The 27941-nt window shown below is 44.2% G+C and overlaps 1 protein-coding gene and 1 long non-coding RNA gene across 3 annotated transcripts; one reads left to right on the plus strand and one right to left on the minus strand.

Annotated features, from left to right (window-relative positions):
• Positions 1-302: 302 nt before the first annotated feature.
• Positions 303-19583, plus strand: SINHCAF (SIN3-HDAC complex associated factor). 2 transcript variants are annotated; one of them, XM_081927472.1, is made up of 6 exons: positions 303-452; positions 11678-11825; positions 11991-12090; positions 12926-13052; positions 15154-15304; positions 16687-19583. In XM_081927472.1, the coding sequence occupies exons 2-6, from the start codon at positions 11698-11700 to the stop codon at positions 16847-16849; spliced, it is 669 nt and encodes a 222-aa protein (XP_081783598.1). In that variant the 5' UTR covers positions 303-452; positions 11678-11697; the 3' UTR covers positions 16850-19583. The 2 variants fall into 2 exon arrangements, with proteins under 2 accessions (XP_081783598.1, XP_081783599.1); XM_081927473.1 differs by lacking the exon at positions 303-452 and adding an exon at positions 1314-1425.
• LOC309378902 lies at positions 7097-9167 on the minus strand. Its single transcript, XR_014172272.1, has 3 exons — positions 9151-9167; positions 8164-8284; positions 7097-7445 (listed from the first exon to the last, which is right to left on the minus strand). It is a non-coding gene; the product is annotated as an uncharacterized lncRNA (long non-coding RNA).
• Positions 19584-27941: the final 8358 nt, after the last annotated feature.

Here is a 27941-nt window from a genome sequence, read left to right on the forward strand (position 1 = left end):
TCATTCATTCATTGCTCTTTATTCATAGATTTATGTCCTTTTAACCGAAGAAAATCCTGAATGGGCAGCGAGAGCATGAGCGACTGCAGCAAGAGACGTTCCTCCTTCCTTAGCTTCTCTTAGAATCTCCCTCCCGCAAATCTAGTCCCGCGTGCGTGCAACGTCACTTCTGGCGTCACAATGACCGGGACCTCCCCCGTGCTTTTCCTTCCCATGCTTTTCGCTCGGCCCTTTTCTCCCTTAAAAGGACAATGGTACGCGCATGCAAAAGAGCTCGATTGAGGAGTACGGAGTCGTGGGAACCGCGCATGCGCACACCGCCTGGAAGTTAAGCCAATGACTCCAGAGCTTGCATCTCTCCAGACGCAGGAGCGAGACAACGAGACCGCGCAGAGGAGGAGGGGGGAGGAAGATCGCTCCGCACAACCCAGCACGCTATTGATTCGTTGGAGGTAAATCCTTTTAAATGTTCGTCGTTTCCAGTTGGGAAATATAGATTTAAAATAGTAGCCGTACATCTGAAACATGGGGAGCGGGGTCGGACAAGTTTTGTGCTCTTTTATTTGTGCGTTTTAAATTTTTTAATTAACCTGCCTTTCTGCAGGCAAACTAGTTATCAAGAGGACGTCGTATATATGCAAGGGGGTTGCTTGTAGGTGAGACGGTGTGTAGCTGGCGTTATTCTCTGGAATGCTTTGCATTTTGGAGGGGTATCCTGTGGCGGAAGAAACGGGGGCAGCGGAACGCTGCTTGTATTGTTGTAGGTCGAGCATGTGGCGGAGTGGCGACTCCAGCCCCCCATGAAGGAAAACAGTTGTAGGATGAGTTTCTCTATCTCTTCCACTACCCCTCCCAATTGAATCCGGTTTGTTCGACACGGTCGTCAAGAGAACTTGGAAATCGCTGGGTGTTTTAATGCAGTTAGTGCTTTGGACCGCGGTCGGGCCCCGGAGCGGGGAGTTCCCAGTTTAAAAAAGTTGTTTGTTCGCTCCTCTCTCGTAACAGAAAGGAAGCGAGGTGATTGCTGCAATCCCGGCTACCCTTCACAGTGGAATGAAAGTTAATGGGTTTCTACTTCCGAGTAATAACATGTGGGATTTGGGGCAGCAATTTGCCGTGCGCGGCGTGTTGGCGGCGGTCAGATTTGTGTTGTCCGTTACAGCTATGGACGCGGGACCGGCGACAATGGGAAGCAAAAGGGAGGGGGAGGGGGAATAAGGTTTGCTACAAATCCCTCGAGGTCGGCTAAACCGGCTTAGGGTTCGAGGCGAGGTTTGGAATGTTGGCGACGCGGGCGTTCCATTTCCGAACGTTCCCCGGGGTCCGCGTTCCTTTCTGCGAGTGATACACCTGTAGATCGATTCCGCGAGGGGAAAGTTGCACCGCGTTGCATGGCAAGCGGGTAACAGCCATGGCGGTGTCGGGGTATGTTTCCTCGGAGGAATGGGAAAGGCAGCAGGACAGAGGAGGGGCGGGTTACCCTTGGGGTGGTTTGCCCAACCTTTTAGAGGTGACTCCAGTTTCAGCCGCAACTGAGTTGCTTGAAACGAAGGGATCTTTTGTTTTTGTGCAATCTGTCAGGACACGTGCTCCAAGCTACGCAAGTCGTTTAAAATTGCAATCCTAAAGCTACTTACCAGGGGGTAATCCTTATTGAACAAAACTGGACTTCTTTATGAGTTGACATGGTTAGGATTGTGGTGTTAATCTCGGAGTTTTTTAATATAAAAAATTAAACAGCTTTTTATCAGACTACCATGTCATTAACCATCTGAGTTGGGTGGGTGGTCATGCGGCCTGCCACTTTGAAAGCAGACACTCTTTAAAGTACTGTACTGTATACAACTTTGATCGGAACTTTTGTTTTTTAACAGTCGCCTCGCTGAACATCCGCCCCTCCCCGCCCGCGCCGCCGTGCAATACGAGTCTTGTTTTCCTTTAAAGTCGACCTGGAACCTTTCCTCCCTTTCCCGCGCGTCTCCTAATCTTTTGTTTTCGAATTCCACTCCGCGGAAGCAAACAGCCCCGGCTACTACCTTGTTTGCCGCATGTAGGCAAAACAAAGGGCTTATATAGAGCATGTGGCTGCTGGGCTTTGCAAACGGCGCGGCGCGCGAGAGGCGGGGCAGGGGGGGGGAGAAAGGCGGCGCGGCGGCAGCAGCGCTGCTTTCTATCCCTTCGACACAGAAACACGCACGAACCGTGTTGCATCCGAAATCGGAGCAGAGAAATACGCACGAGGTCGCAGCCGCTTCTTGAGGACTTTTTTAAAATTTTATTTTGATGTTAAACTTCAGATGCTCCGCGCGCCCCCAGTGCAAGGTACCAAGCCGCGTGCAGGGAAGAGGAGGCGTGTTTAGGCGGCTCAGAGGCAGGAAGCGCCGTCGAGGGACTGAGCGGAGTGTTGGAGCAAACACACGCTCTCGCTGCTGCTGCCTGTCCCGGGCTGTAATGTCGCTCGGTCATTAATTAACTGGGAAAGTGAGAGAGCTGGAAGGAATAAATGTCACGTTTGCCTTTTGGGTACACGCTTTTGTGCCTCTGTGCGGGGTTCAAGCGCCTTTCGCTCTCCCCTCGTGGCGCGTGTTTATGGGAGGTCTCGCCGATCCCGCTTTGAAGTCGGAACTGTTGCCATGTTTGAATTACGTCAGGGCAAAGCCATGAGGAGGAACCAGTTCCTACCATCGCGGGCAGATCGCGCGCTCCCACCCACCCGATGTGCGCGCAGGAGCTTAGCGGGGCGCCGGCGGGGGGCGGGCGGCATTAGTGAGCAGGAAGTGCTGCTGGTCGCGGCGGCGATGGGATGGAGGGGGCGGGTGGAAACCTTTATCGTCTCTTTTGTTCTGCGAGAATGCGGAGGAGTAAAACTTTCCCTGGTTACTTAATGAGGGTCCATTCCTTTGCTTTCCATCTCCCACCGTTTGTGTGTGCGCGCAGACACACACACACACACATTTTGTGAGAGCGCCAGCGCAACCTGCTGTTTCTCATTATAGTTTTAATAAAAAAGCGTTCGAAACTCAAGTCACTTCGCCTGGGATGCCGCTTTCCCTCTTTCTACGTGGGAGGCGTGCTCGTGGGAGGGGGGAAAGGTGCGCAGGCTGTGCTCTCGCGCATTTTATATACATATAGTGTGAGTGTGTGGAAAATCCGTGCCAGTAGCTATGATGACCCCGATCTCTCGCTCGCTCTCTTCCAGCCCCCCCCTTGCGCAGAGACTACCACCAGTAGCACTGGAGATTAGGCGGCCTCTGGAGGGGGGAATGCTATGACGCTTCCTTCCATGGCAGCCCCTTACTGCAAAGCTAGTCGAAAGCGGAACAGGAAATGTGGACAGCTTTTGATTGCCTTTTATTTGTTTTGTGTGTGTGTGTGTGTAATGATTTGTAATGCCTATGCATGAGTGAGTCCCTTCTCCCACCTCCCTCTATTGTTGGCTTCTTTTAACCATCAGATCCTACCAGTAAACAACAACAGTATCCTCTCTCTTGTCCAGTTGCACGTTTGGGCATTACATGGAGAGACCTCATGGCAGTGGCTGAGCTTGGCAGGTAGATTGGCACATTCTCCTCTTGCGTAAGTGTAGCTGTGAGTGTTGCTTCTTCTTCTTTGCTGCTTCTAGGGAGTGTGTATACATATTTTGTTTCTGGGCAGGCAGAGTTCTTTGCACCTGTGCCTAAGAGAGACCTCAGAGCTTGGTGTCTCTCTGATCATTATGGCCTGTTTTGAAAAGTAGGTCGTCCTTGGCTGAGGTGGATGTGGGTGGGTGGTTTTTCCTGGAGGCAGGGCTTGCCTCTCCGCCGTGAGTGGCGTGGTGATCTTCTTTTGCACAGGGTTCCGTTTAAAAATGGCTTAAATGCTAGGAAACTCTTTCCTACTTTAATCACTTTATACAACATATGCACGCACACAGCTTTCAGTGTATGGACGGAGACAGTTGAGGGTCTTTTAAAACATGATGCTCAAAGTCCCTTTGTATTTTCCCACCTCTTTGGGTGTTCATTTACAATACAGTATTTTATAGAGGGGTCCTTAAGAAGCTCTCATCTACTTTTCTCCCTTGCACAGAGAGGAGCATTCACATGCGACTTACAGAAATACTATAACAGAAACTCAAAGGTAATTTTGAGTGTAGTGTGAAAAAGCTATTCTTATTCAGGTATTAGCAGCAAAGTACAGTAGGCATCATGGGCAGAAATTAAAGGACCTCTTTGGTAAAAGAAAGTACAGTCATACCTCAGGTTCCAGATCCTTCAGGGTGTGCGTTTTCGGGTTGCGCACCGTGCCGAACCTGGAAGTACTGGAACGGGTTACTTTTGGGTTTCGACACTCGCACATGTACAGAAGTGTTAAATCGTGCTTTGCACATGCGCAGAAGCACTGAATCGCAACCTGCGTGTGCGTAGACACGGCGCTGCGGCTTGCACACGAGCCTCCCGCATGGATCATGTTCGCAATCCGAGGTACCACTGTACTTATTCATACAGTGTGTAGTTAAAACTATGGAACTCCCGAAGGGGGTAGTGATTCTCACCAACTTGGATGGCTTTAAAATAGGATTGGGCAAGTTCATGGGGGATAAGGCGATGCTGTCAGAGGCAGTAGGGCCTCTCGATACCAGTCGCTGGGATTTGCAGATAGGCAAGATGCTCTTGCACTCAGATCCTGCTTGAGGCATCTTGTTGGCTACTGTGAGAACAGGATGCAGGGTTATGTGGTCCAATAGGCTCTTCTAAGTTTGGGATTTAGGCTCTTTGAACTCACTGGAGTTTCATCACAAGTAAACACATACAGAATTGGGCTCTATGTATCTCCTCATCTCCAAGTACTTGGAACGGTATTTGCTTAGGTTCATCCCTTTTATTATCTTTGGATTGCATCCAACAAAGTTGTCCCATTAGTGCAAGGACTTCCACCAGCGTGGTGGGACTTCCTTGCCCAGTACGCTCCCAGAATCTGCTCTGGAGGGTGTGTGGGGAGGCACCACTGAGGGGGAAGAAGCCCCATTATGCAGACTGAAGACCTTGCTCCAGGAGGACAGTGTTATTGGATGCAATAGCATAAGAAATTAAATTGTCAGTATCTCAGCAGTGGGACCTGGCTGGCTTTGCATTTATGTTACTCCATGGAGATAAAGTGTGGGTAACTTGCACCTAATTTCAACAGCCCTCTGCAGGCAAGCAATTCAGACCTCTGACAATAGCAATCTGTCTCCTGCTGGCCCACCAGGGAAGGAGGGAGGAGAAGGGGGCACTGGAAAGAGAAAGAAACAGGGAGTGGACCCACCCATTTTTCCCCACTTTTGTCCCTTGGAGCTCCTGCCCCACCCATCACAGATTACTCCCAAAGGAATGCAGGAGAAAAGTGGCCCACCCTGTGTTTTATAGGCCACACCAATACATTGCAAGGAAGTATTGCTCAAGCAATCACAGATAATCATTCTATACCCATTTAAACTTCATTGAATAAGCGAGAGAGAGGCGGTTATCTTTAACAAACTGTGTGAGTCCAGAGTTTTAAGAAATTGTTCTTGCTACTAATAGCATTACCTAGCCGAGCAGTCCATGCTTAATTCCCACAGGATCAACCTTGTGAAGTAACTTGCTGTTGATTGAAAGGCTGAGAGAGGCAGGCTTTCCTGTGACCACCCAGGGAGTTTTCGATAATGAAGCTTGGTAATCTGGTGATCTTTCGCAACAGAAAGAGCAAACTTGGGCCAGTGAAGAACCTGGTGAGAGTTTTAGCACATGGGTTTCTTGATCTGCAATGGCGCATTCTCCTTGGGGTGCTCCTTTTAAAGCAGGGCTAGTCTGAATTGATAATTTATTTTTTCTACTAGAACCCCATTGATCCACCTTGGAGGTCTCTTGAAGTTAAAACACGGCTGTGTTGCATGGTCCTGAGTGTGCACTATTGGTGACGGATGTAAGCATCTTGCTGGATCAGGCCACGATCCACCTAGTGGCAGAGCATGTGCAGGGCCCCATATTTGATCCCTGGTATCTCCCATCTGTGATGGTCTGAAATCCCAGAAAGCTTTTGCCGGTTGGTGTGGACTCTTAAGCAGCAAACCCACAACATAGGATCAGAATCCTGCTGAAATAGAAGTGACTTGAAGGGAAGGCAGAGCTGGGTATGCAACCTATCTTAGTCCTAGAATAGTAAGCCTTCTATATACATTACAGGATTTTACCCCACCCACTAGTATGCTGACATTGCTAATTTGTTTGAGGGATGGAAAAAAAATACAGTAATAGTCATTGATAAGGGGACGCGGGTGGCGCTGTGGGTTAAACCACAGAGCCTAGGACTTGCCGATCAGAAGGTCACGGTTTGAATCCCCGTGACGGGGTGAGCTCCTGTTGCTCAGTCCCTGCTCCTGCCAACCTAGCAGTTCGAAAGCACGTCAAAGTGCAAGTAGATAAATAGGTATCGCTCCAGTGGGAAGGTAAATGGCGTTTCCATGCGCTGCTCTGGTTCACTAGAAGTGGCTTCGTCATGCTGGCCACGTGACCCGGAAGCTGTATGCCGGCTCCCTCGGCCAATAAAGCAAGATGAGCGCCGCAACCCCAGAGTCGGCCACGACTGGACCTAATGGTCAGGGGTCCCTTTACCTTTTAATAGTCATTGATGGAATTGGGAGAATCACAATCCCATATTGAGATGGACTGTGTGTGTTTAAGAAGCATTGCTTAACATAGTTTTACAAGTATTGCATAGAGAGCATTTAGATTTGCATCAGGCATAGTAAAATATTGTTTTATTGGACAGTCAGTGAATACGATTGCATGTATCCAACCCAGATGGTCATGGGGATGAAGCAATTCCCCTGTCAAGAAAGGTTGCAGCATCTGAGACTTTATAGTTTGAAGAAAAGCAAAGAAAACAAAATTATGGATAGAGAAGCCAAATGAATTATACATTCTTATATAATGTACATTATGCAAGAAATAGCAGGGTGCAATGTAACTAGGAATTCCTGCAAATACCTTCCTTTGTGCTATTTGGACAAAAGTAAAACAAAACAAAAAACCCTGACACTCTACTATTGCAAGTCTACTAATCTATGCAAGAATAGTCAGAACTGGAAAAAGATGGGTCTTACACTTCTGGAACAAACTTAATTTATGCTAATATCCCCCCTACAATTACTACTTTTTTAAAACAGGTTGGAAATACTGGTTTAAAAGAATATATAAGCCTGTACAGATGCATATCTTTTGTAAACTTCCTTCTGTTGGAAGATAACGAAGTAAATAATTTCCGTGCCTGGAGCCAAGGAATTCTCTGTCAAATGGGAGGTTTGTACTGTGGCTTGAAGATCAGTAAACGGTTGGTGGGAGGGAAGGAAATTCCTGAGCCCAAGGCTGTCCATGGTATTAGCTGCAAGGGCTGTGCTCCTTTTATCCACTTGCAGATCTTACGTCCAGCAGTTTGGGGCTGTGCTTGGTATCATCCAGTTTTGAGGGAGAAATGGGAATAAAAGTGCAGGTAGATAAATGACCGGCAGCTCGATGTCCTGCCTAGTATGATTTGAAGTTTGGTGGAGATTGGCCTTACATAGCGTAGGCTTAAGTTAAAAATAGTCATCTGCCAAAGGAAGAAGGGCCATCGCTTGCCAGTGGGAAGCAGCAGATTCTGTTTCCGTGGCCTCCAGTTGTGGTTCAGTTTGTTCATTGTTACCCTTCGTTCTCAAAATAAAGGCTCCAGGTGTTTCCACACATGGGTGTTTTTCTCCCAGGCAAACTGTATCAAGGCTTATCATCTCCCACGGTTGCATTGCAGAAGGGTTTTGGCAGATGAATTGGCCTTGTGAGAAAGCAGATTGTCAGAAGGGGGTGGTATATAAGGCCCTTTCATGTAAGCATGACTCTTGCAGACTTGAAAGCAATAGTAAGTTTTGGAATTGCCCCTAAACGGCTGGATCTGGATTCTGAAATGAGCACCAGCATTCAACCCAAAATTCCTAGTTATGGTTTGTTTTTGTTGCCTGCAGATCACTTTGAAATCTAAACTTGGCATTACTCATGTGTGTGCAATCATAAAAAAATAGAATGGGCCACGACTGGGTTGTTATGAATGAGAGAAGGATTATAAAGCACTTTGGGAGACTAAACATTCCACCGTAAAACCACCATAGAAACCAAATATTTCTTTTACTACCTTTTCTGTTTTGAAGTCCATTGGCTTTTAGTTGCAGTGCTTAATAGCTTCCCAAGATGATCCACCCTTACCTTCCAGAGATAAATGCCCTTCATGTACTTCAGCATATTTGTTTCTTGTCCTTTGTGGTACACATAGGTGTGGAAAAAAATAATAGAATTGTGGAGTTGGAAGGGTCCCAAGGGTCATCTAGTCCAACCCCCTGCGGTGCAGGAATCTCAGCTAAAGCATCCCTGACAGATGACCATCCAACCTCTGCTTAAAAACCTCCAAGGAAGGAGAGTCCTCAACCTCTTGTTTCAGGCTGAAAGAAGCCTGAGAATCTGTTCTATTTGCATGGTCACTCTGCCAAAATAGCTGCGTCTCTGCAAAAGGTTGTAGGATGATTGCATGCATTGGGGAGCTTAAGAAGCTTGCCTTGTACCGAGACAAATGCTTAGCCCATCCAGTTCAGTATTTTCTACACTGACTGGCTGCAGTTCTCCGGGATTTTGGACAGTGGCCTTTCCCAGCCCTTCGTGGAGATGCTACAGGCTGATTTTGGGTCTGTCTGCAGGCAGAGCTTGTGCTTCAACTACAACCTTTCTCCGTAACTGGGTGGACAAGAGAGTTTAAGGATTTTGGAAGTAATTGTTTTGTCAAGAAACTGCAGAAAAGTACTGGTGGCTGCAGAGATGACTCTGGACTCCCATTTGCCCTCTAGTAGTCCTGGTATGAGTTAAATTCCCTAGCAAAAGTGTGCCCAGAGCTCAGTAGAGCAACACTCGGTAGAAGTCTTAGCAACTGAGGCATGGTATCTTAAATCAATTTCAGCCTTCAGTATTAGCTATTAATTTAAAGTGCAAGGTCTTCAAGTGCTGGTACGGCTTTTTCTTACACTCCTATTTCTTGCTCTGCTCCAACCTGTTTTGTTTAGCCCAGCTCCTGTGCAACAAAGCAACCCTATGGCTGCCTACGCCCCAAAGAATCCCGGGAACTATAGTTTACCTGTCACAGGGCTGCAGTTCCCAGGCAATCTTGCAGGTAAACTGGTTCCAAGCTGTTAAGGGATGTATATACTTGAACTTGGCCCAGTAGCAAGTTGGCAAGCAGGGCAGACCTCTGAGTAAAGGGCTTGCATGCTGACAGGGTCTCACTCCTGGCAGCGATTGTGCCACAGCATTCTGCTGTATCTGCAGCTTCCGGTTCCTAAATACGCTTAGTTGGAAACAAGTCCTCATGACTTCAGTGGGACTTGATTCTTGATCAAAGCATGCTTGGAATTGCTGCCATGGGGCAGCAGCTGTGCAGATTCACTGTGGACAGCAGTGCCTGATTCAGCTCCCAGTCTATGCCAAACCATCCCCTCCGAAAACAAAGCACAGAGGGTAGGTATAAAATGAAGTGGGGACTTTTCCCCCAGCCCAGGTGGCTGCTTTGCCTCCTTCACAAATTGGGAGTGGATGGGACCAGAGGTAAACATGAGCTGAGCAAGAAATGTGAGTGTTGATTTTTGCACAGAAGGCTGGTTTCTTCGCTCTCCTGTGTTCCTCTTTATCCTCCTCCTCCCAGATAAGCAAGAGGCATATCAAGAGTTCAGGGTCACCTCGCAGCTGGGCAGAAACACTGGAAAGGGGGAGGTAAAGCAGGGCTGCCAAGGGCTGTGACTTGGGAGGGGGTGTGGGATGGGGAGAGCTACAAGGGCCAGGCAGAGACCTGGACCACATTCAGCCCCTGGGCCTGAAATTCCACATCTCTGATAGAGCTGGCCATAAATTCCAGGAGGAGTCAGCCATCACATAGGGCTTAATTTCATGCAAGGAGGGGGAGTCCGGACTCCAGAGGGAAGGTAGGATAAGTGGCCCCTTGCAAGTGATCAGTGTGGACTTCTGCCCCTCCCTGGTAGCCTTCTGGGTGGGGAAGAAGTGTGAAAGAGAGAATGGGGCTCCAGGAGAGGAAAGGGGGTGGCACCACCCACCACTGGCTTTGCCCCTGCCCCAACAGTTGACACGCGGCACCCTTGGCACAAAAGGGATTCTTTGCCTGTGGAGTAGTTGCTGATGAAAGCGAGATAGCTCCTTGGAAGAAAAGGGGGTATATAAATTAAAGAAATAAAGGCCACACCCACAGGCCGCTTTCTGGTTTAGATTCTGGTGTGAACTGCAGGCTCATTTCTGGCCAGATGAAAACCCAGCCTTGTGAAACTGGATGGAAGCTTTTCTTACAGGTGCACAGAAATTAGACCTGTCGACAACAGAAAGCCTTGCCAACTTTGTCCTTGGCATCTGTGTCTCTTCCTCGGTGGCCCCCACCCTCTTGCCAGTCCTTGGATGAGATGCTATAGCTTAGTCGTGAGGCGCATTCCTTGCATGTTCAAGGCACGAGAGGCGGTGGCTGGGCTGCCCAGTTGATGGAACAGTGAGGTCAGCGTCCCTTCAGTTGAGATGGTACATGTTAAGGAATGTGCCCCTGGCAAATAACTGTGCTTCTGTATTCTTATTTAATATTGCACTTCTGTGAAATCTGCCGTGCAGCGGCAAGAAGGATGATACTGCCCAACATGTTTGGCAGGAGATACGTAGCGGCTAAGAGGTTGGATTTACAGTTTGCGACAGAAAAGGGTTGGTGGTAGTAGAGCCTGAAAAGACTTATTGTTTTATATTTATTTTATTGAGTCATTTTTGTACTGCTTCCCGCTTCAGTCTCGAGGCAGTGCACAAAAATTAAAGTCTGGTACTTTGCATTGTATTATTATGGCTATAAAACATGCACAGCTGAAATGGGCCAAGAATGAAAGACCCATGTAAGCACCCGCCATGGCCAGGGGCTATAGAAATTTGGATACAGTCCTGATCTTTGGAGGCCCCCAAGGGGTTATCAGAGATGGGCACTTGTGCAGGTCCTGAGGGAAGTATACCTACCAGTATTTGGGGCCACCCTGTACTTTTATAGTACCGTAGCAATAATAGCACGGAAATGTAGTTTTGGGGTTTTTTTTCCTTAAAAAATCAGGAACGCTATTGGTGGGCATAGATTCCCATTTTGATTGGTTTTCTTTTGAGTGGTGTATGCCTGTTTTCTCCCTTCCACATTTGAAGCCAATGAATCTACCTGAAATAACTTTTGAGACAAACTTGGTGACTTAGAATGCACCTTTTTACTTCCCCCTTTTTCCCTGCATTAATCGCAGCCGATTGGGTCACCTTGTTACATGCCTGGCTGAATTTCCTGTGGTGTCCTCTGTGTTGAACGAGGGGGCGACACAAACGCACGCGCTCCTGGCAATCGAGAGAAACGGAAATGTGTCTGAGACACCTGTCCTTATGGGAAATGGTGTGGGACAGGGATCATGAATAATGGATCATCTCCCACTGGGCATTTCTGACTGCGATGCGGTGTCGGTTTGCAGAGTTGTACAAGGCAGATGCGGGGAGGTAGAGATCACAGCTGCCTTCTAAATGTTGCCTACTCTTGTTCCTTTTTGAAGCCTGATCACCTCCTTTCTTTTCCTTCCCAACCTCCCTCATCCCAACAGGCTAAAGAAGGGAAGAGAAGATGTTTGGCTTCCACAAACCGAAGATGTACCGGAGTTTAGAAGGTTGCTGCATTTGCAGAGCAAAGTCTTCCAGTTCTCGCTTCACTGACAGCAAGCGTTATGAAAAGGACTTCCAGAACTGCTTTGGGTAAGAGTTGGTGCCGTTCCAGTACTGTGTTGGGTTTTCTGAGCCGAAGGCTGTTACAAAAATCAGTGAAGCCTGGAAACCAAAGGGGTGCCAAGTTGTGTGCCTTTCTGTTGATCTCCTTCTAGTATAACCAAGCAGTTGAACTATATTGTGTTCTTCTCACAGTCTGCACGAGGCCCGCTCAGGAGATATTTGCAATGCTTGTGTGCTTCTGGTGAAAAGATGGAAAAAACTGCCAGCAGGATCAAAAAAGAACTGGAATCATGTGAGTTTGTCATCTTTCATCCTGTATCATGGTAGGAGAAGCCAGCCTGTTGCCCTCAAAATCTTGCTGGACTACACATTCCATGATCACTGATCACGATGGCTTAGGTTGGTGGAAGTTGTTGTCCTGAGCATTTCCTTAATAGCCATTGTGTGTACAACATGTGTAGAACAGCTGGTATTATGGTTCTGCCATTGCCTGCCTTAATGGATGTTATGACTCATAAGGCATTAATATATTCGATAAATAGGACTGGGAGGGAGAGTTGCATAAGCCACAACAGGCCCAGATACAGTTGGACTACGACTCCTCTGATCCCCAGTGAGCTTAGCCACTAATCAGGAATTGATGGGAGTTGTAGTCCAGCAACATCTGGAGGGCACCAGATTGAAGGACACTGGTTAGCTATTCCTTCTGACTAGAGGTATGCTGCACATTAGGTGTAGGAGCTGGTAGATAAGAAGCAAGGGGCAGAAGAAGCATCTCCCAGTGCGCTGGAACAATTCAAAGGGCGGGTGTGGATTTCTGGGTTGCAATTTAGTCAAATTTTGCTCCATTTGTATAATGTATACAGTTCGGAACATCCAGCTTTACTTGGCACTGAACCTGAAAGGTCTTGGGTGCTGCGTTTCAATTATTATTCTTTTATTATTTATTTTATAGCACAGTAGAGCCTGAGCAATGTAAAGCAAACTCTTGCGTGCAAATCAGCACACAGCTGCTTTCCCCATTAAAAAAGGTTTTGCAGTTTTTGCACCATTGCTTATTGCTTATTGCTACAATTCATCAGATGAGAGTCGATGAAACAAACTTTTTTCTGGCTGTCCTTTTCCAGGTGGTGGATGCAAGAGCTGGACCGAGTCTTAAGACGACATTGAAGCCAAAGAAGATGAAAACCCTTTCTGGCAGCAGGATGAAGAGCAATCAGATAAGCAAGCTGCAGAAAGAGTTGAAGAGACACAGTATGTTAATCCTATCTGCTTTTTCCATTAATGGGCTTGATTTGGTGCAGCGGGCCTTGACTCTGAATGGCTGTACTATATATCACAGGAGAGGGCCTTTGGTGTATAGAGGCAGTATGAAATTCAAAAATCCACCATGTTGGCTACCCTGGAATACTCCCTCCTAAATCTCTCTAAGAGGCTGGCTTTAAATCCTGCTAGTTTCACAGCCTTACTGTATTTTTATACAGTATGTGTCTTGCTTATTCTTGGACCTGAGCAAAGGAACATTACTGGAGGACTTTGAAAGTATCGTTTCTGCAGTTCCAGTGGCTTAGTTGCAGCGTAAAATTGGAAATTCAGTCAAGCTGAAAATCCCTCCCAAACCTGGCTGAATTTGAGACCTAAGGGATAGACATATATCTATTTTAAACCATTTTTATCATAAATGGGTCAAAATATGTGACTCCCATTTGACTGGTCACTATCTCCCACCCTTTGTGTATGTACACAATCTTATCCCAAAGGAATAATTCATATTGCAGTTGTTTTGGGGATGGAAATGGGATGACACCACCTTTAGCAATCCAGAGAAGAGCAAGATAAGACATTATTTTAAAATATAGCAGCAGCATATTTACTTATTTAAGTTATTTATATACCACTTAATTACCAAAGTTTCTAAGCCAGCCTGGTGCACTCAAGATGTTTTGGACACCAGCTTAGCAAAGGCTGTTCCAGGCAATGTACATAAAAATTAAAAGCATACAATTCATAAGATCAGTTAAAATTAATAATCAGACACATTTTAAAATCCCTGCTGAACTGGAAAAGTCTTTGTCAAACATCTGACATTCAACAGGAAGTGGGCAGGAGTCGTTTAATCTCAGCCAGGAGGGAGTTCCATCAAATTGCCCTCAAAGCACTGAATGCAGGGCTCCTGGTGGATATGAGCCATGTGTCTTCAGTCAGTGGGGACCACTGGCAGGGATTCCCCCTAAGATCTCAGTCATCCAGGCAGGTCTATAAGAGACCAGGATGCCCTGAACCCAAGTTAAGGGCATTATAAATCAATTTAAAAAACCCTGAATTTGAACTGCCAACCTTTTGTGGGCAGGTGTTAAGTGCTGGCACTAGTCTGTCCCCACCAACAGTCTAGCAGCAGCATTTTGCACCAGCCAGAGCTTCAAGGCCAGGCCCAAGGGTAGCCCTACATAGAACTTGTTGCAGTAATCAAGTCCCGAGTTACCTTTGGCCAGCTGTCCCTGTCTGAGTGTGTTGGTAGTTGGTGCACTAGCTGTAACTGGTAAAAAGCACTCTTAGCCACCAAAGTGACGAGGGTGTATCCAGGAACTTCCTCACCCACAATAGGTAAATTACATTTTCAAAACTTCCAAAAGTTTTATCAAATGGTTCTCTGCAAGATTTGGGGTAATAAGTACATGGGGGATTAAATACTAAGAACCCTGAAGAGAACCTAGGAGAAGTGTAAGCATAACTCAGGGGCGGAAAACCTTTTCAGGCTGCCGGGCCAGATCTTTCTTACTCCGACCCCTAATGGGGTACATTTTCAGAGATACAAAGAGCATCACAGGGCTGTTTGGGGGGGGGGCGTTCAAACAGCTCTACGTGGCTCTTTGAACCTTGCTGCAGGAGGGGGAAGTGGTTTCCATTGAAACGGCTGTTAAAATGGAGGGGAAGATGTCAATGGAAACCACTTTCCCCTCCCAAAGCAAGTTGTGCCCTCTGTCTTGTTTAAACAAAGGGAGAATCGGGAGCTCAACTTTAAGCTCACAAATGTTTCTTTGGAGCCATGTCAGTGCCTGCTACGCATCTGAGGTCACATATCATGTCATGGGCCGGGTGGATGGGTGTGGTTTGGGGGAAACAGCCTGGTGAGCCAAATTGGGACCCCTGGTGGGCCACATGTGGCCTGTAAGCAAAAGTTTCCCCACTGATAGAGGTGGACACTTGGGTAGTCTCAGTAGTCCGTGGAAATGTGCTGTACATTTTCTTCATCATATGGACCAGAAACTTGGGAGATTTTGGAAGTTGAGATTCGAAAGAAATAAAAGACGTATGCAAAACTAGTTAAATACACTGTTTTCCCTCTTCCTTACAGACTCTGATGCCCACAGCACTACTTCAAGTGCCTCTCCAGCCCAGTCTCCCTGCTATAGCAATCAGTCTGATGACGGCTCAGACACTGAGATGACCGCTGGCTCCAGCCGCCCTCATGTCTTCTCCTTCTTAGATCCCATTTACTGGAAAAGGTAAAAAGGAAGCCTGAAACAGAATCAGCACATTCCTTTAATTCATGGTAGAAATCTGTACTATTTCCAAAGCACAACTAGCGACTGTAGAGCTACACAAATATGACTCTTTATAAAACTTTTTAAAACAATGCTTACAGCAAGACCCTGCTTGAAGGCGGCTCACAGTCTTCGTTTTAGACAAAGGGGAAAGTAGACAGCGGGAGGAAAACACAGGAAGAGGCAGAGGTTAAAAATGCACATAATTGCAATAAATGTAATCTTAATTACAAGGCTCTTTTGCTTCCGTTCGGTTTAGCAATTAGGGAGCACTTGCAGACAGCTGATGACTCAACATGGTGTTTAGGGATGTAAATAAAGTAACTGGATAGCATGCAGAGCATGAAGTGGGTCACAAGGCATCTTGTTGTTCTCTTGAAAGCAAAGCCAGAGTCCTGGGGCTGTTTCTCCCCCCGCTCCCCCCCATTAATCCTCTCTTAGAGGGAAACGATGGATACCGTGACAGTAGCCAGCAGTTGTATTGATCTCCAAGCATCCCTCTTGCTTTAGGATTAGCTAGTTGCTGCATATATGGTGTAGGCTTGTATTGCCTACCAAGATATGTACGTCTGTTCTATAACAATCTGCGATTGAGAAGTCTGGGAGTGCACCATTGATTTATGGCTTTTGCTGCTGCAGGGTGTGGTGATAGCCATTAACTTGGATGGCTTTAAAGGGGAATTAGACAGATTTGCAGAGGGCAAGGCTATTCGTGGCTATCAGGTATGCTTGCTAGCTGGAGCCTTCTTGCTCACAAGCAAGTGTATACCACTTGGAAGGGAGCAACAGAAAAAGGCAACTGAAATGATCAAAGGGGTGGAGAAACTCCCTTGTGAAAAAAGGCTACCGCATTTGGGACTTTGTAGTTTAGAGAGAAAGTGAATATGAGCTGACATGGTAGATATTTATAAAATTAGGCATGGCACAGAGAGAGTGGATACAGAGAAGTTTTTCTCTTGTGTAACACTAAAACTTGTTGACATCCATTGAATCTGAATATTGGAAGATTCAGGACTGAGAAAAGAATGTACTTCTTCATGCAGTGCATATGGAACTCACTTCCACTGGAGGCAGTGAAACCTTTCATTGTTCAGGCAAGAATTTTAGGAGCAACATTTTTTTCCTGATTTTCTGGTTAAACTGCTTTGATCCTTTGTAATCTCATTGAACACCACTTAGATTTAATGCTGTTTTACCTTGCTGTGATGGTTTCATCCTAATCTGTTATCTGATTTTTATTATTATTATTACTTATATTTTTGTATGCCACATCAAGTCCACCTTTTGTCGAAATTAAGACATGTATGAAATGAAATCCAAATTTATCTTCTTTTCTCTTGAAGGCAAAAAATTTGCTGTGGAATTATTTACACAGGCCGCTTTGGAGAAGTTGTTATAGATGCTCACCTCTTCAAACCCTGCTGTAGCAATAAGAAGTCAACAACTGAGAAGCCGGAGCCACAAGGTCCCCAGTCTCCAGCCATCTCCAACCAGGAAGAGTGGTGACTTCCACAGCAGTTGGTGTAAAAAAGAACCTCTTTTTCTCTCTGGAAAGGCTTGAAAGTGACTTTCTCTTCACTTTAGAAGCCTGCTATGCTGCCAAAAGACTCCCCCCCCCCCCGCGACCTTGAACGGTTTGAGGATTCCATTTTTTTACTGTTTCAGTTCCACTAATTCAGAAACCTGTTCATATCTCTCCTCCCACCCCCAAATGACTGTAAATAATATTTAAAAGGCTCTAAAATCCATAATTGAGCTGAATGCTGCTGCAAGTCATCTTGGTTCAGTCTCTTTCCCCACACAACTCTTCTTCAGATGAAAGGCCATAAAAGAGAATTAAAATATGTAGTGTGTTTTTCTGAAAGAGAAGTAGTGCTCACATTTTGGCATGTTAAAACTTTTAGCCAGTAACCTTTTCTCCCTGTGAGGAAAATACTTATTACTCTTAGGCATGGACCTGGGTTTGCTGAAGTTTGTACAAGACTTCCCTGCTCTGTATATGTTGTAAAGGTGGGGAGCCCTTAATTTTTACTACTGATGCTTTAACAGGGATAAAAAGTTTTGCCTGTCCTGAACCCCAAGGCAAATGGCTCATCTTTCTGGCCTAGTCAAAGTCTGTATGTGAAGGGACTGAGCATGTAATCAGTCTTTGGCAAACAATAAAGTTTTGAGACTGGCCCATTCATTACCTTGGTACTGGACCAAGTTAACTTTTTTCTCTCCCCTGCCTGTTCCAGTGTGCAGTCCATGTATGATTTATGCATTAATATTACAGACAACGTTCAGGGAGATGAGGGGCTCCTTCATGGTATTGAAGGGACACCCTTTACAAATGTTGGCCAGTTGTGTAGGGCTGTGATGATAACACAGTATATATACTAAGCCCTTGTTTTCAGTACCTTGGTATGGGACCAATTAAGTGTATATTATAATTTGTGATTGCTCTCTTTACCCGTCTAGTTCCACACCTTGATAAGGACCGAGTAAAAATCTGTCAAAAACTAGTAAATTGCAACTGGGAACAGCAGTCAGTTTGTGCCTGGCAAGGTTTTATAATCCCAATCCAACAGCAGAATTCAAACAGTGCGGTGATCACTCTTCATTTTATACAAATTTTATTATTAATAATAATAATTTTGAAGGCCAGTCAGAAACAAAAGCAAGCCCATTCTAGCACAAGCTCAGGTTTAAGATTCCTCTTCTGTGTTTCTGCACTGTTTGATTAGCTTGGTTACGCACCCAAGGAAGGAAAATTGCAATAATAACAAACCCACCCACATCTTTATTATAAAGTATTATCTAAAGAGAGAGAGGTCTAGGTATGCACGGCATTTGTTGGCAAATAAGAGAAAGCGTTTTTATTTCAGATATATACTCTGTAAATGTGTGCGTAAATTACTGTGACTTCTCTTTTTTAAAACAACCACAGCCACCTAGTATTGTCTAGTTAGAGCTATTTCCCAAGTTCACGACACTAAATGCGTATAATAGCCTTCATGTATGAAGAGCCGTCACAGGTTGTAGTCAGTGTCAGTCTTTGTCTTATGATCTTCTGGTCCCGGCTGCAAGTCCTTCCTGTTACCCCTCCTTCCCTCCTAATCTCCCAGAAGTGCCTTCAGTCCTTGTTCCTACTTCTCTTGTCCCCAGCCTTCAACACAGAACTGCACAGTTAATTCCCCTCACTGCCTGCTTGTCCCCTATTTTGGATTTGCTTCTTCCTAAATTCTGCCCTATGGGCAAGCAGGCATTTCCTAAGACTCCCATGTTTCCCCCCATGCTTTCTCAGTCTGTACTGTGAGAGGGGAAAAGGGGGTTTCTTAAGCATTGTCACTGTAGTATATTAGCCGTAGGACAGGGCACTTGGCTGAATTCAGTTTTTCCCTGAAATCTCAGCCAGCATAAGAATTAGAATATTGTTTGCTTTGTTTTAAAATGAGATTCCCAAGATTCTGATAAAATACGCCAATTGACCAAGGAAAGAGTTCTATCAGCTTTGGCAAATAATGGCTTCCGCTGTAAGTATGCTGCTGTATTTAGCTCATACGGATTTCTCCAATTTATTTGAGTAGCATGAGAATTTTGACATGTTTTGTGCAGTGCACTACTACAAACATAACTTTTCCTTTTATACTTTTTATTAAACAAAAAAATCCTAAGCTGATGCATTAGGAAAACAAAATCTGAGCTATTTTCCTACCTTGTTTTTAGAGTTCCCTTAATTGTGTCCCCCGCATTTGTAAATAGGAGAAATATTCTAAAGGGAGGATAAGATAGGTCTTTATTTGTAACTGACTAGCTACTTGGCAGTTTTGCTGGGTTGGTAATCTCTGAAGGATTCATGTAGGAGTCCCAGATATTTTTTCCCTCATCAATTTACATGTTTAAGGTTTTATTTTTTTTGTTCGTTTCTGGGTTGTTGTTTTTAGTAAGCGTCAATGGTTCTGTGCATTTACAGCTACAGTATGAAACAATGTACTATGATATGGATCATCTCGTCTACTTCTGTATTTATTTATTTATTACTACAACAGCAGACTGCTTTTCCCTCAGCCTCCTTACTCCTCCTTCCTATGTAGTAATGCAATATGAATTGTATGTAGTTATGCACTTTGTATTAATGTAGTAGAAATCTATGGAACCTGTTTTTTATACTTTTTATATTGTTCATACACTTGTAATCCAAACTTTTTTTTTTACACTAGGGTAATTAATAAAAAATAGACTTTATTTAGAAAAATAAGCATTTTTCTTCCTGACTTAAAAAAACCACACTTTGATTTATTTATTTCACCATTAAAGTGGGTGGGAATTGCAGGAGAATAGGGGCTGTATAGATTCAGGGGCAGATCAAATGCTAATGCTGTTTTAAGAAGTTGTTCATTTTCAAGGATGGATGGAATAAGGAAGAACATCCTGATTCTTAAATGGTAGCCATGGGAAGTTAAGAGAGAACTTACTATGTAACATAAACCTTTATGGGTGAATATTCCTGGTATGAAAAAGATTTATAAATCTCAGAATGTTTTCCACACACAGTCCCACCAAACGTCTTTTTTTTAAAAAAAAAATGCAGTGTCCCTCCTGTTCACTGTCACACTTGACAGCTACTTTGACATTTTTAAAGAGTTTGTTTTGTGATTCAGCCAATCAAATCAAGTAGCTAGTTTGATGGCTGCATGACACCATGATGTCAATCAGATTTGGATGTGTGATGATGTCATGGGCTGAATAAGGAGAACCTCCCCCCTTTTTTGCAGGGATCTTTCTCATATTGCTGCAGAAATAAAGATGAGGTATTTCACAGAGAAACACTTCCGTGAATTTTTATCTCCACAGTAAAATAGCCCAATACAGTCATACATTGGAAGTTGAACGGAATCCGTTGCGTAAGTCTGTGCAACTTCCAAAACGTTCGGAAACTAAAGCATGGCTTCTGATTGGCTGCAGGAAGCTCTTGCAGCCAATCGGAAGCCCTGTCGGACGTTTGGCTTCCAAAAATAGTTCGCAAACCAGAACACTCACTTCTGGGTTTGCGGCGTTCGGGAGTCAAAACATTTGAGAACTAAGCTGTTCAAAAACCAAGATACGACTGTATTCGTTTTGTACCCTAGCCATGGCTTTACCAGCATAGTGTAAGACAGAGTTACTCTGGCATTAATTGGTTGCTAGAAGATGCACTGAGAATTCTCCGTGCCACAGCTTGAGTTATTGTGGAATTAATTTCACATGTATGAATATATTTGCTGCCAGCCAATTAGCATCTTTGATGTGTTTTCTCTGTGACCATAGTGAGCAAGTAACTCCCTAAGCAGAATAATAATGGTTTCTATAATTTCCAATTATGATCTGTGTGGGAATTAAACAAGTTCAAAGTGTCACAGGAAAAAAATTGTTGATCCCAATACTTAGCTGCTGGCAAGAATTTCTGCAAAGCCTATGAGACTTGAAATCCCCTCATGTCTCAGTATTGTTGCTGTTTCTTAGAAGTGCTTTCAATAGTATTTTGTACTTAATGTACATCTAAAACAGTTCAGAGCAGATCTTGTCATTGGTTCATGTGGGATGTTGTTTAATGTACCCAGAAGTGTTTCTCGAGTCTAATAGAGGTGAAATTTTTATGTGATATAAATCAAGTTCTGCATCCAAAAACCAGATGGCTATATTGATATATTGACTTTGGCACAGCAGTTGTTCTAAGCAACAACCAGTATGCCTCCCATGGGGATCTCAGTCATGACCTCTATTGGTGACCTTTAGGAAAGCTACTCTCTCCCCCCTCCGTCTGGGGAGGGGATAATGCAGATCTACTTTACAAGGTTGGTGCAAAGATGAACAGGGTAATGTATGTGAAATGTTCTTGAGTACTGTAATTGGGGAAAGCATTAAGCATTAATTATTATTACCCCCCTGACCCCACATTATATTTTGACAATATTATTGTGCACATTTATGCACTCTTATCTATGAGTAAGCCACATCAAACATAGTGGGCTTACATTTCTCTTTAAAATGTTTGTATTGATTTTTTGCATGTAAGAAAAGGAAAACAAGACAAAACAAGATCAACAATACGAACAAAAAGAAACGCGGCAACAAATGCAAGGTGCTGAAGTTCAAGAACAAAATGCATGTCACAGAAGCTTAATTGAGCTTTCATCACCCAAGAAAAATCATAATATATATACGATGAAACAGTACACCGTTGGTGGGTTAATGGTGGTATTTACAAATTCAATACAGATAAAGAAGCAGATTTGATATAAGAAATGAAACACTCACCAGACTGCCTGAAATTTGTCCGTCTTTGCAGATCTACTGATAACTGTGATCTTCCAAGTAATGGGGCTTACTTTTGAGTAGACTTGGACTTAATAGTGCAAACTGTACAAGTATGATCTCTTAGTGCAGTGGAACCTTGGTAGTCGAACGGCTTGGCTCCCGAACGCTGCAAACAAGGAAGCGAGTGTTCTGATTTGCGAATGTTTTTTGGAAGCCAAATGTCTGATGTGGCTTCCACAGCTTCTGATTGAGTGCAGGAAGCTCCTGCAGCCAATCAGAAGCCACGCCTTGGCTTTTGAACGGTTTCAGGAGTCGAATGGACTCCCGGAACGGATTAAGTTTGAGAACTAATGTACCACTGTATCTGTACATGATTGCTGTGAGCCACAAGATGGGGTTGTTTGCTTAAGAAAGCCTCAAGGTCTCAAGTATGTCTGGGTGTCAGTCACACAGCACAATGCCATCTATATCTTATTTGGAAGTAACTCCCACCGAACTCTGATCCAGGCAAGTTTATATAGGATTCCAGTCTCATTCTAGACTTGTGCAGGCATTTGCCTCCATGCATTCAAAGAAGCAGGCAGCTCATGCTAAACTGGCCATTAGTTCCCAAGGTCTTCGCATGTTCTGCTGTTCTACACAGCAAAGTCTGAAGTCTGCAGCCAACTGGGATGATGTGAGGTGAGGTTGGTATGGCTGGCTTCTACACACAAAAATGCTTTGAGTCAAATGCTTGAACAAGAATTCTACTCAAAGTTTATTCAGAGACAAAAATAATGTTCTCTTTGAAATTTTGCGAAGTGAGACATAGGTTTCAAAGTTAACTAGAATAACAAAAAAGCCTTACTTATTTGATTCATTTACATACCATCCTTCACCCAGTTACGATCACAGAGCTAGAGCTGCTCACAATGCAATAATAAAGCAATAAACACGCAATCAATAAAAGCTACTTGCATGCATGAAAGGGTTGACCTGAGTGCTGAAGTCAAGTTGTCAGTGGATGGGGTTTGGCAGGCTACCAGCAGTCTCTGCTTTCCCCCCTTATCTCTGCCTATCTGGAAGAAAGGATCCATGGGCTTGGCTCCCAGGTCAGCAAATACTGCACGCAAAAGAATATCTCTAAAAGGAGATTTTTATAGCCTATACCTTTGCTAATGCAAAGACTGCATGATTCTTTTGTAAGGAAACAAAAGTTCTTTTTATGTTGTTCGGAACCCTTTTCTTCGTTATTTTTACTGCCAACTTAAAAGCACAGAATCGTAGAGTTGGAAGGGCCATCTAGTCCAAACCCCTGCAATACAAGATTTTTTTGCTCAATGTGAGGCTCAAAGCCACAGCCCTGTTTGCTGTAACTCCTGAAACTGAGTAAAAATTTCACTTGTTTGCAAAGCTAACTCTGACTAAGTCTAGCCTAGGTCTTTTTGTGGAGTACGTTTGTTTAAAGTGGATGAGGGCAGATTTAAGTAAATCTAACCAAGTTTTAATGTGTTTGGAGCAATTGCCATTGTGCTATTCTCCCCCTCTCTGCTCAGCGCCCCTTCAGCGAAGCGGCAGGAGAAACAGAGCCCCTTCCATTTCTCCTCCAGCTTGGCTGAAGGGGTGCTGCGCAGCTTTCCCTCTCTGCTGAAGCCGGGAGAGTTTTGCTCTCCCAGCTTCAGCAAAAGGAACCCAAAGCCTGCGGAGCGCAGCAGGAACTCGCGCTGCGCTCCGAAGGCTTCAGGCGCCTATCCTGAAGCCTGGAGAGCGAGAGGGGTCGGTGAGCCCTCTCACTTGAGCGAAAGCAACGCGAAGCCTCCGGAGCACGGAGGGAGCGCTCCCTCTGCGCTTTGGAGGCTTCACATTGCTATCGCTGAAGCCAAGGAGCCTGCATTCGCTCCATAGGACGCACACACATTTCCCCTTAATTTTTGGAAGGGGAAAAGTGCGTCCTATAGAGCGAAAAATACGGTAACTCCCTTTCTCTCTGTTCTTTTATAGGAGTGTCTGAGTTGAACCAGGGCTGCTGAAGTGCTCCAACCATCTCTCAGAGGATCTATCCTTTGATGGGTGGCCACGCTACTAGAGCAATATTAAGTGGAATCATTTCTGATACCACAGTACTGAGCTAATTCTATTATTGGTGCAAACAGAAATGGCATCCAAAAGATCTTCCCATGTAATGAGATGCCAACTGAGAACCAAGGGCTTGGCCTCATGCGTCCAGTTGGAGATGCTGGCATGGACATGATTGGCAGCAAGAACTTTTGTAAGGCAAAGGCAAAGATTAGCAAGGGGACACTCATGGTTGCATTTTCTAATTCCTCTTGGAAAGCTCTGCAATGATGTAAGAGCTGTTCTTTGTGCTCCTGACAATACGGGCCTCTGTCACTTTTGTTCCAAGTAAGTGGCTGCTGGACAGTTTTGCGAACACAGCAGCATTCCATTTTGGTAGGCCTCCATTATAGAGCAAAATAGGAAATGGTCACAAAAGCACCTACAAACATTGTGCATGCAGGACAACTTTCTTACTATGTTGGCACATCCACGTCATACCCTCATTCCTGCTGCCAACTCTGCCCTCTGATATTTCATTCATAAAGCAACATGTAGTATTTATTTCTATTTGTATTGGGACTGTAGAACTTAAAACTGGAAATACAATTCTTTGATAAAACCAAGGAGTGTTAAACATAAGCCCAGGAAGGGCTGAACTAAATTTAATTTCTGAGTTTATTCTTTGCAATGAAATGCTCAAAGGTGATGTTTTGTGCTGAAATTGAAAGGAATCCAGTAAAGAGCTTTCCCAATGACCTAAGGCCAACCTACGAGAGACTGCGATATACTCAGAGTTAAAAACTGGCAGTGATCTACCCCCTTTTGCGGGGTTTGCGTCAAAGTTGTTGAGCTTCTTTAGGGAAGAAAGCGACATTGAGCTTTTTTGGGGAACGAAAGCCCTGTTTTTGGTGTTTCAGGTCATTTTAGGGGTGCAGGGCAAAGATGCTAAGTTTTTTTTAGGGAAGCCAAAGTTTTTTAGCTTCTTTGGGGGGAGCCACTGATTTACCAGTGATCTACCACAGACATCCAGTGATCTACCAGTAGATCACGATCTACTTGTTGGACATGCCTGATCTAAGGGATAACTGAGGCTAGCTAGCAATAATAGCACAGCTATTGTGTACATAAGTAAAATATTAGAGATCTGTGATACAAATACTCTGGAAGCTAAATTACTTGTAGTTTTAGCAGATCCCTGAAATGTAAAGTAGGCAATATCTCTGAAATTTCATCCAGGTCCTTTCATTCCTCTAAAACAGTGGTGGCCAAACTCGGCCCTCCAGATGTTTTGAGACTACAACTCCCATCATCCCTAGCTAACAGAACCAGTGGTCAGGGATGATGGGAATTGTAGTCCTAAAACATCTGGAGGGCCAAGTTTGGCTACCACTGCTCTAAAACAAATATGAATGACACAGTTCATAAGATCACTGAAATGTGATGCAGAACATGACTCTTCAAAGAATTTTTCAGAGAATCTTCAGCCACCAAATTCAGTTCAAAGCCTTAGTTTAGCAATAGATGTCATAAGCCTCAAACTCTATATTGCCAATGCCATAAAGCTGATATGTATTGGTCACATTACAGTTTCCTAACATTTACCCCAGGAATACATCATTGTAGAATACATTAGAATTTCCCTTCTCAGGTTGTGTAATAGATAAAACCTTTTAAAATTTATTTGAACCCTAGAGAACAGAAATATATGCCTTTATTAAGGCTTCAGCTTGGGAGAGTGGTAAAAACTTGCACTTTTGCTTAAGTCTGATTTACACATGTAGCTGAATGAAGCTATAGAATGCTAAAGTGGTAGTGTACCATGTCAGGCAGTGGGCAAAGCTAATGATCCTATATTGGGGGTCACTAGGCTTTTAGGACCCTGTGCACACATTTTGATTTTTTAGGGAGTGCCATAACAAAAAATTAGAGACAGCACAGGTTTAAGCTTTTCCTATACTATGCTCCTATACTTTAAAAAGTCTTAACCTGTTGAATTTCTGCCAGCCATACAGCTGTTAAAGGTACAAGAACCCTGATTTTCACCAAAGCCAGTCCTAATCCAAATTCTAATTTGCATCAGTATACATGCATACCATTGTACAGTAAGTTAACTATACAGTAAATTCTTACTGAGTGCCTGGTCTTTAGCTCCTACACAGCAATAAACATGGCTAAGCCTCTGGGAAATTTTCACATTTGTCTTATGGGAGTTGGGGGCAAGGAAAGATGAAAAGCCAAACCACAGAGATTCCAAGGATTACTATAAAATAAGTCCTCTAAAGTGGAAAGGACTACAGCCACGCCCAGGGATTCCTATTGCCTGGTGTTCTAACAACTCATGTATCAATTTCAGCTGGCTTTGCTCATTGGCTAAAAACCGTGACAGGTGAGAGCAGTCAGCCTAGCTCATTTCACAGAAATCACTCAGTACATTTTGCTTCATAACTTACTTTATAGGAGAGATATAGGTTTACTTTTTTCTAATGAAACCTTAGAATTTGAGGCCCCTCAAGTGTTTCATGAGTGTCATAGCACCCATGGGCATTAAGTTGGCATCCCCCATCCTTTTTATTATTATTACATTTGTATCCCAGTTTTTCTCCAAAGAGCTAAAGGTGACATACACACTTCATCACCTCTCCATTTTATCCTCACAACAACACTCTGAGGTAGGTTGGCTGAGAAGAGAGAGAGACTGGCTCAAAGTCACCAGTGAGCTTTGCTGATGGGAGACATCATTTAGCAACATCTTGAGAGCACCAGGTTGGCAAAGACTACTTTAGATAGAAATGTTTTACCTGCCTCAGCAGAGGGTTGGACTAGATGACCTTTGAGGTACTTTACGATTCTGTGATTCTACTTCAAAATATTATAAGCCAGCCCAGTTGCACTGAAGTGCTGTTCTGCTCTTACAGCTGAATGGGACCCTGGGCATCTGCCCACAAAGCCCTGCCCTAATGGCACCACTGTGTGCTTCTGCAGTTGCAACAATGGATCCATCACTGTTTTCCAAGGGTAGTCCATTTGTTGGAACAGGGTTACCTGTTTGTTAGTGTGGCTCTTCATATTTAAATGACACTGACTTCTTACATTATTTTAGACCTGAATATTCAACATAATGGTGATATCTATTCAGAGGTCAAACTGTTCCTAAAAGCTGCTGCTATTAAAAGTGACCGTCCATACAAATTAGCAATTTGTCTACTGCTTATTAAGGATGGTATGCATGCAAGTCAGCAGAGGGTTCTCTATAATACAAAGCTTTGAAAACAACAGTTATAACTTTATTCATGTATGATACATGTACAATCATTTTAATCTGATCAGTGTCATTGGTATTGCATTCAAGCTTGCCGCTCTTATCCAAAACAATAAAATGTTTGCTGTTCGTAAAAAGACTTAGGGCACATTCACACAATGCATTTAAAGCATTATGATACCACTTTAACAAAACAAAAAAAAAAGAACCATCCATGGCTTCTCCCAAAGAATTATGGGAGCTGTCAATAAACTACGTGCATTGCCAAGGCTAATACTAAAAAAAGCATTAGCAGCATTATATCTTACCTACAATAACATCAATGAAATAAAACTTGGGGGGGGGGACAGGAGGCGGAAGTTCTTACTGAATGTGTTGGAAAAGCCTCAGCCTTTAAAACTGTCAACTGTTTTTAAAAAGAAGTGCAGCGTGTTCTAATTCAATTTATTGTGCGTGTCTACTCAGAAGCAAGTTCCGTAACCCAACTGGGACTTAGTCCCAGAAATGTGCTACATAGAATAATAGAACTGTAGAGTTGGAAGGCAGAAATCTCAACTAAAACATACATGACAGCTGGCCACCCAACCTCAACATCTGTTGTTTTGCGCTGCTACTACTGTTGTTTGTGTTATGTTTTGTTTTTAAAATGCTACCTTACCTGCAGCCCAGCATCTACCTACCTACCTAAGAGCATCTCAGCAGAACTTCCTTCTGAGTAGACAAACATCCTGAGTTTGCATAGCACCTCAGCTCCATCTTCCAAATTGCAGACTGGAGTTTTTTCCTCTCCTTTAGGCAGCACCTCCTCAGCACGTGTGTATTTCTTTTTAGCATTCAGACAATGTGAAACTTCAAAGCTTGCTCACTACTTTGTGGCATTCCTTAATTAAAGCACCAGTTTTGCCTGCTGTTTTCATCTTTATCTGTGCATTTATGTCTCTCTCGCTGCATATATACCTATAGTGTGTGGATGCGTGTGCTATATAATGCACGCATTGCAAATATGTCTGATCGACTAGGGCG

Source organism: Podarcis melisellensis, assembly GCF_964234715.1.
Source record: "Podarcis melisellensis genome assembly, chromosome: 10".
Classification (NCBI taxonomy): Eukaryota; Metazoa; Chordata; class Lepidosauria; order Squamata; family Lacertidae; genus Podarcis; species Podarcis melisellensis.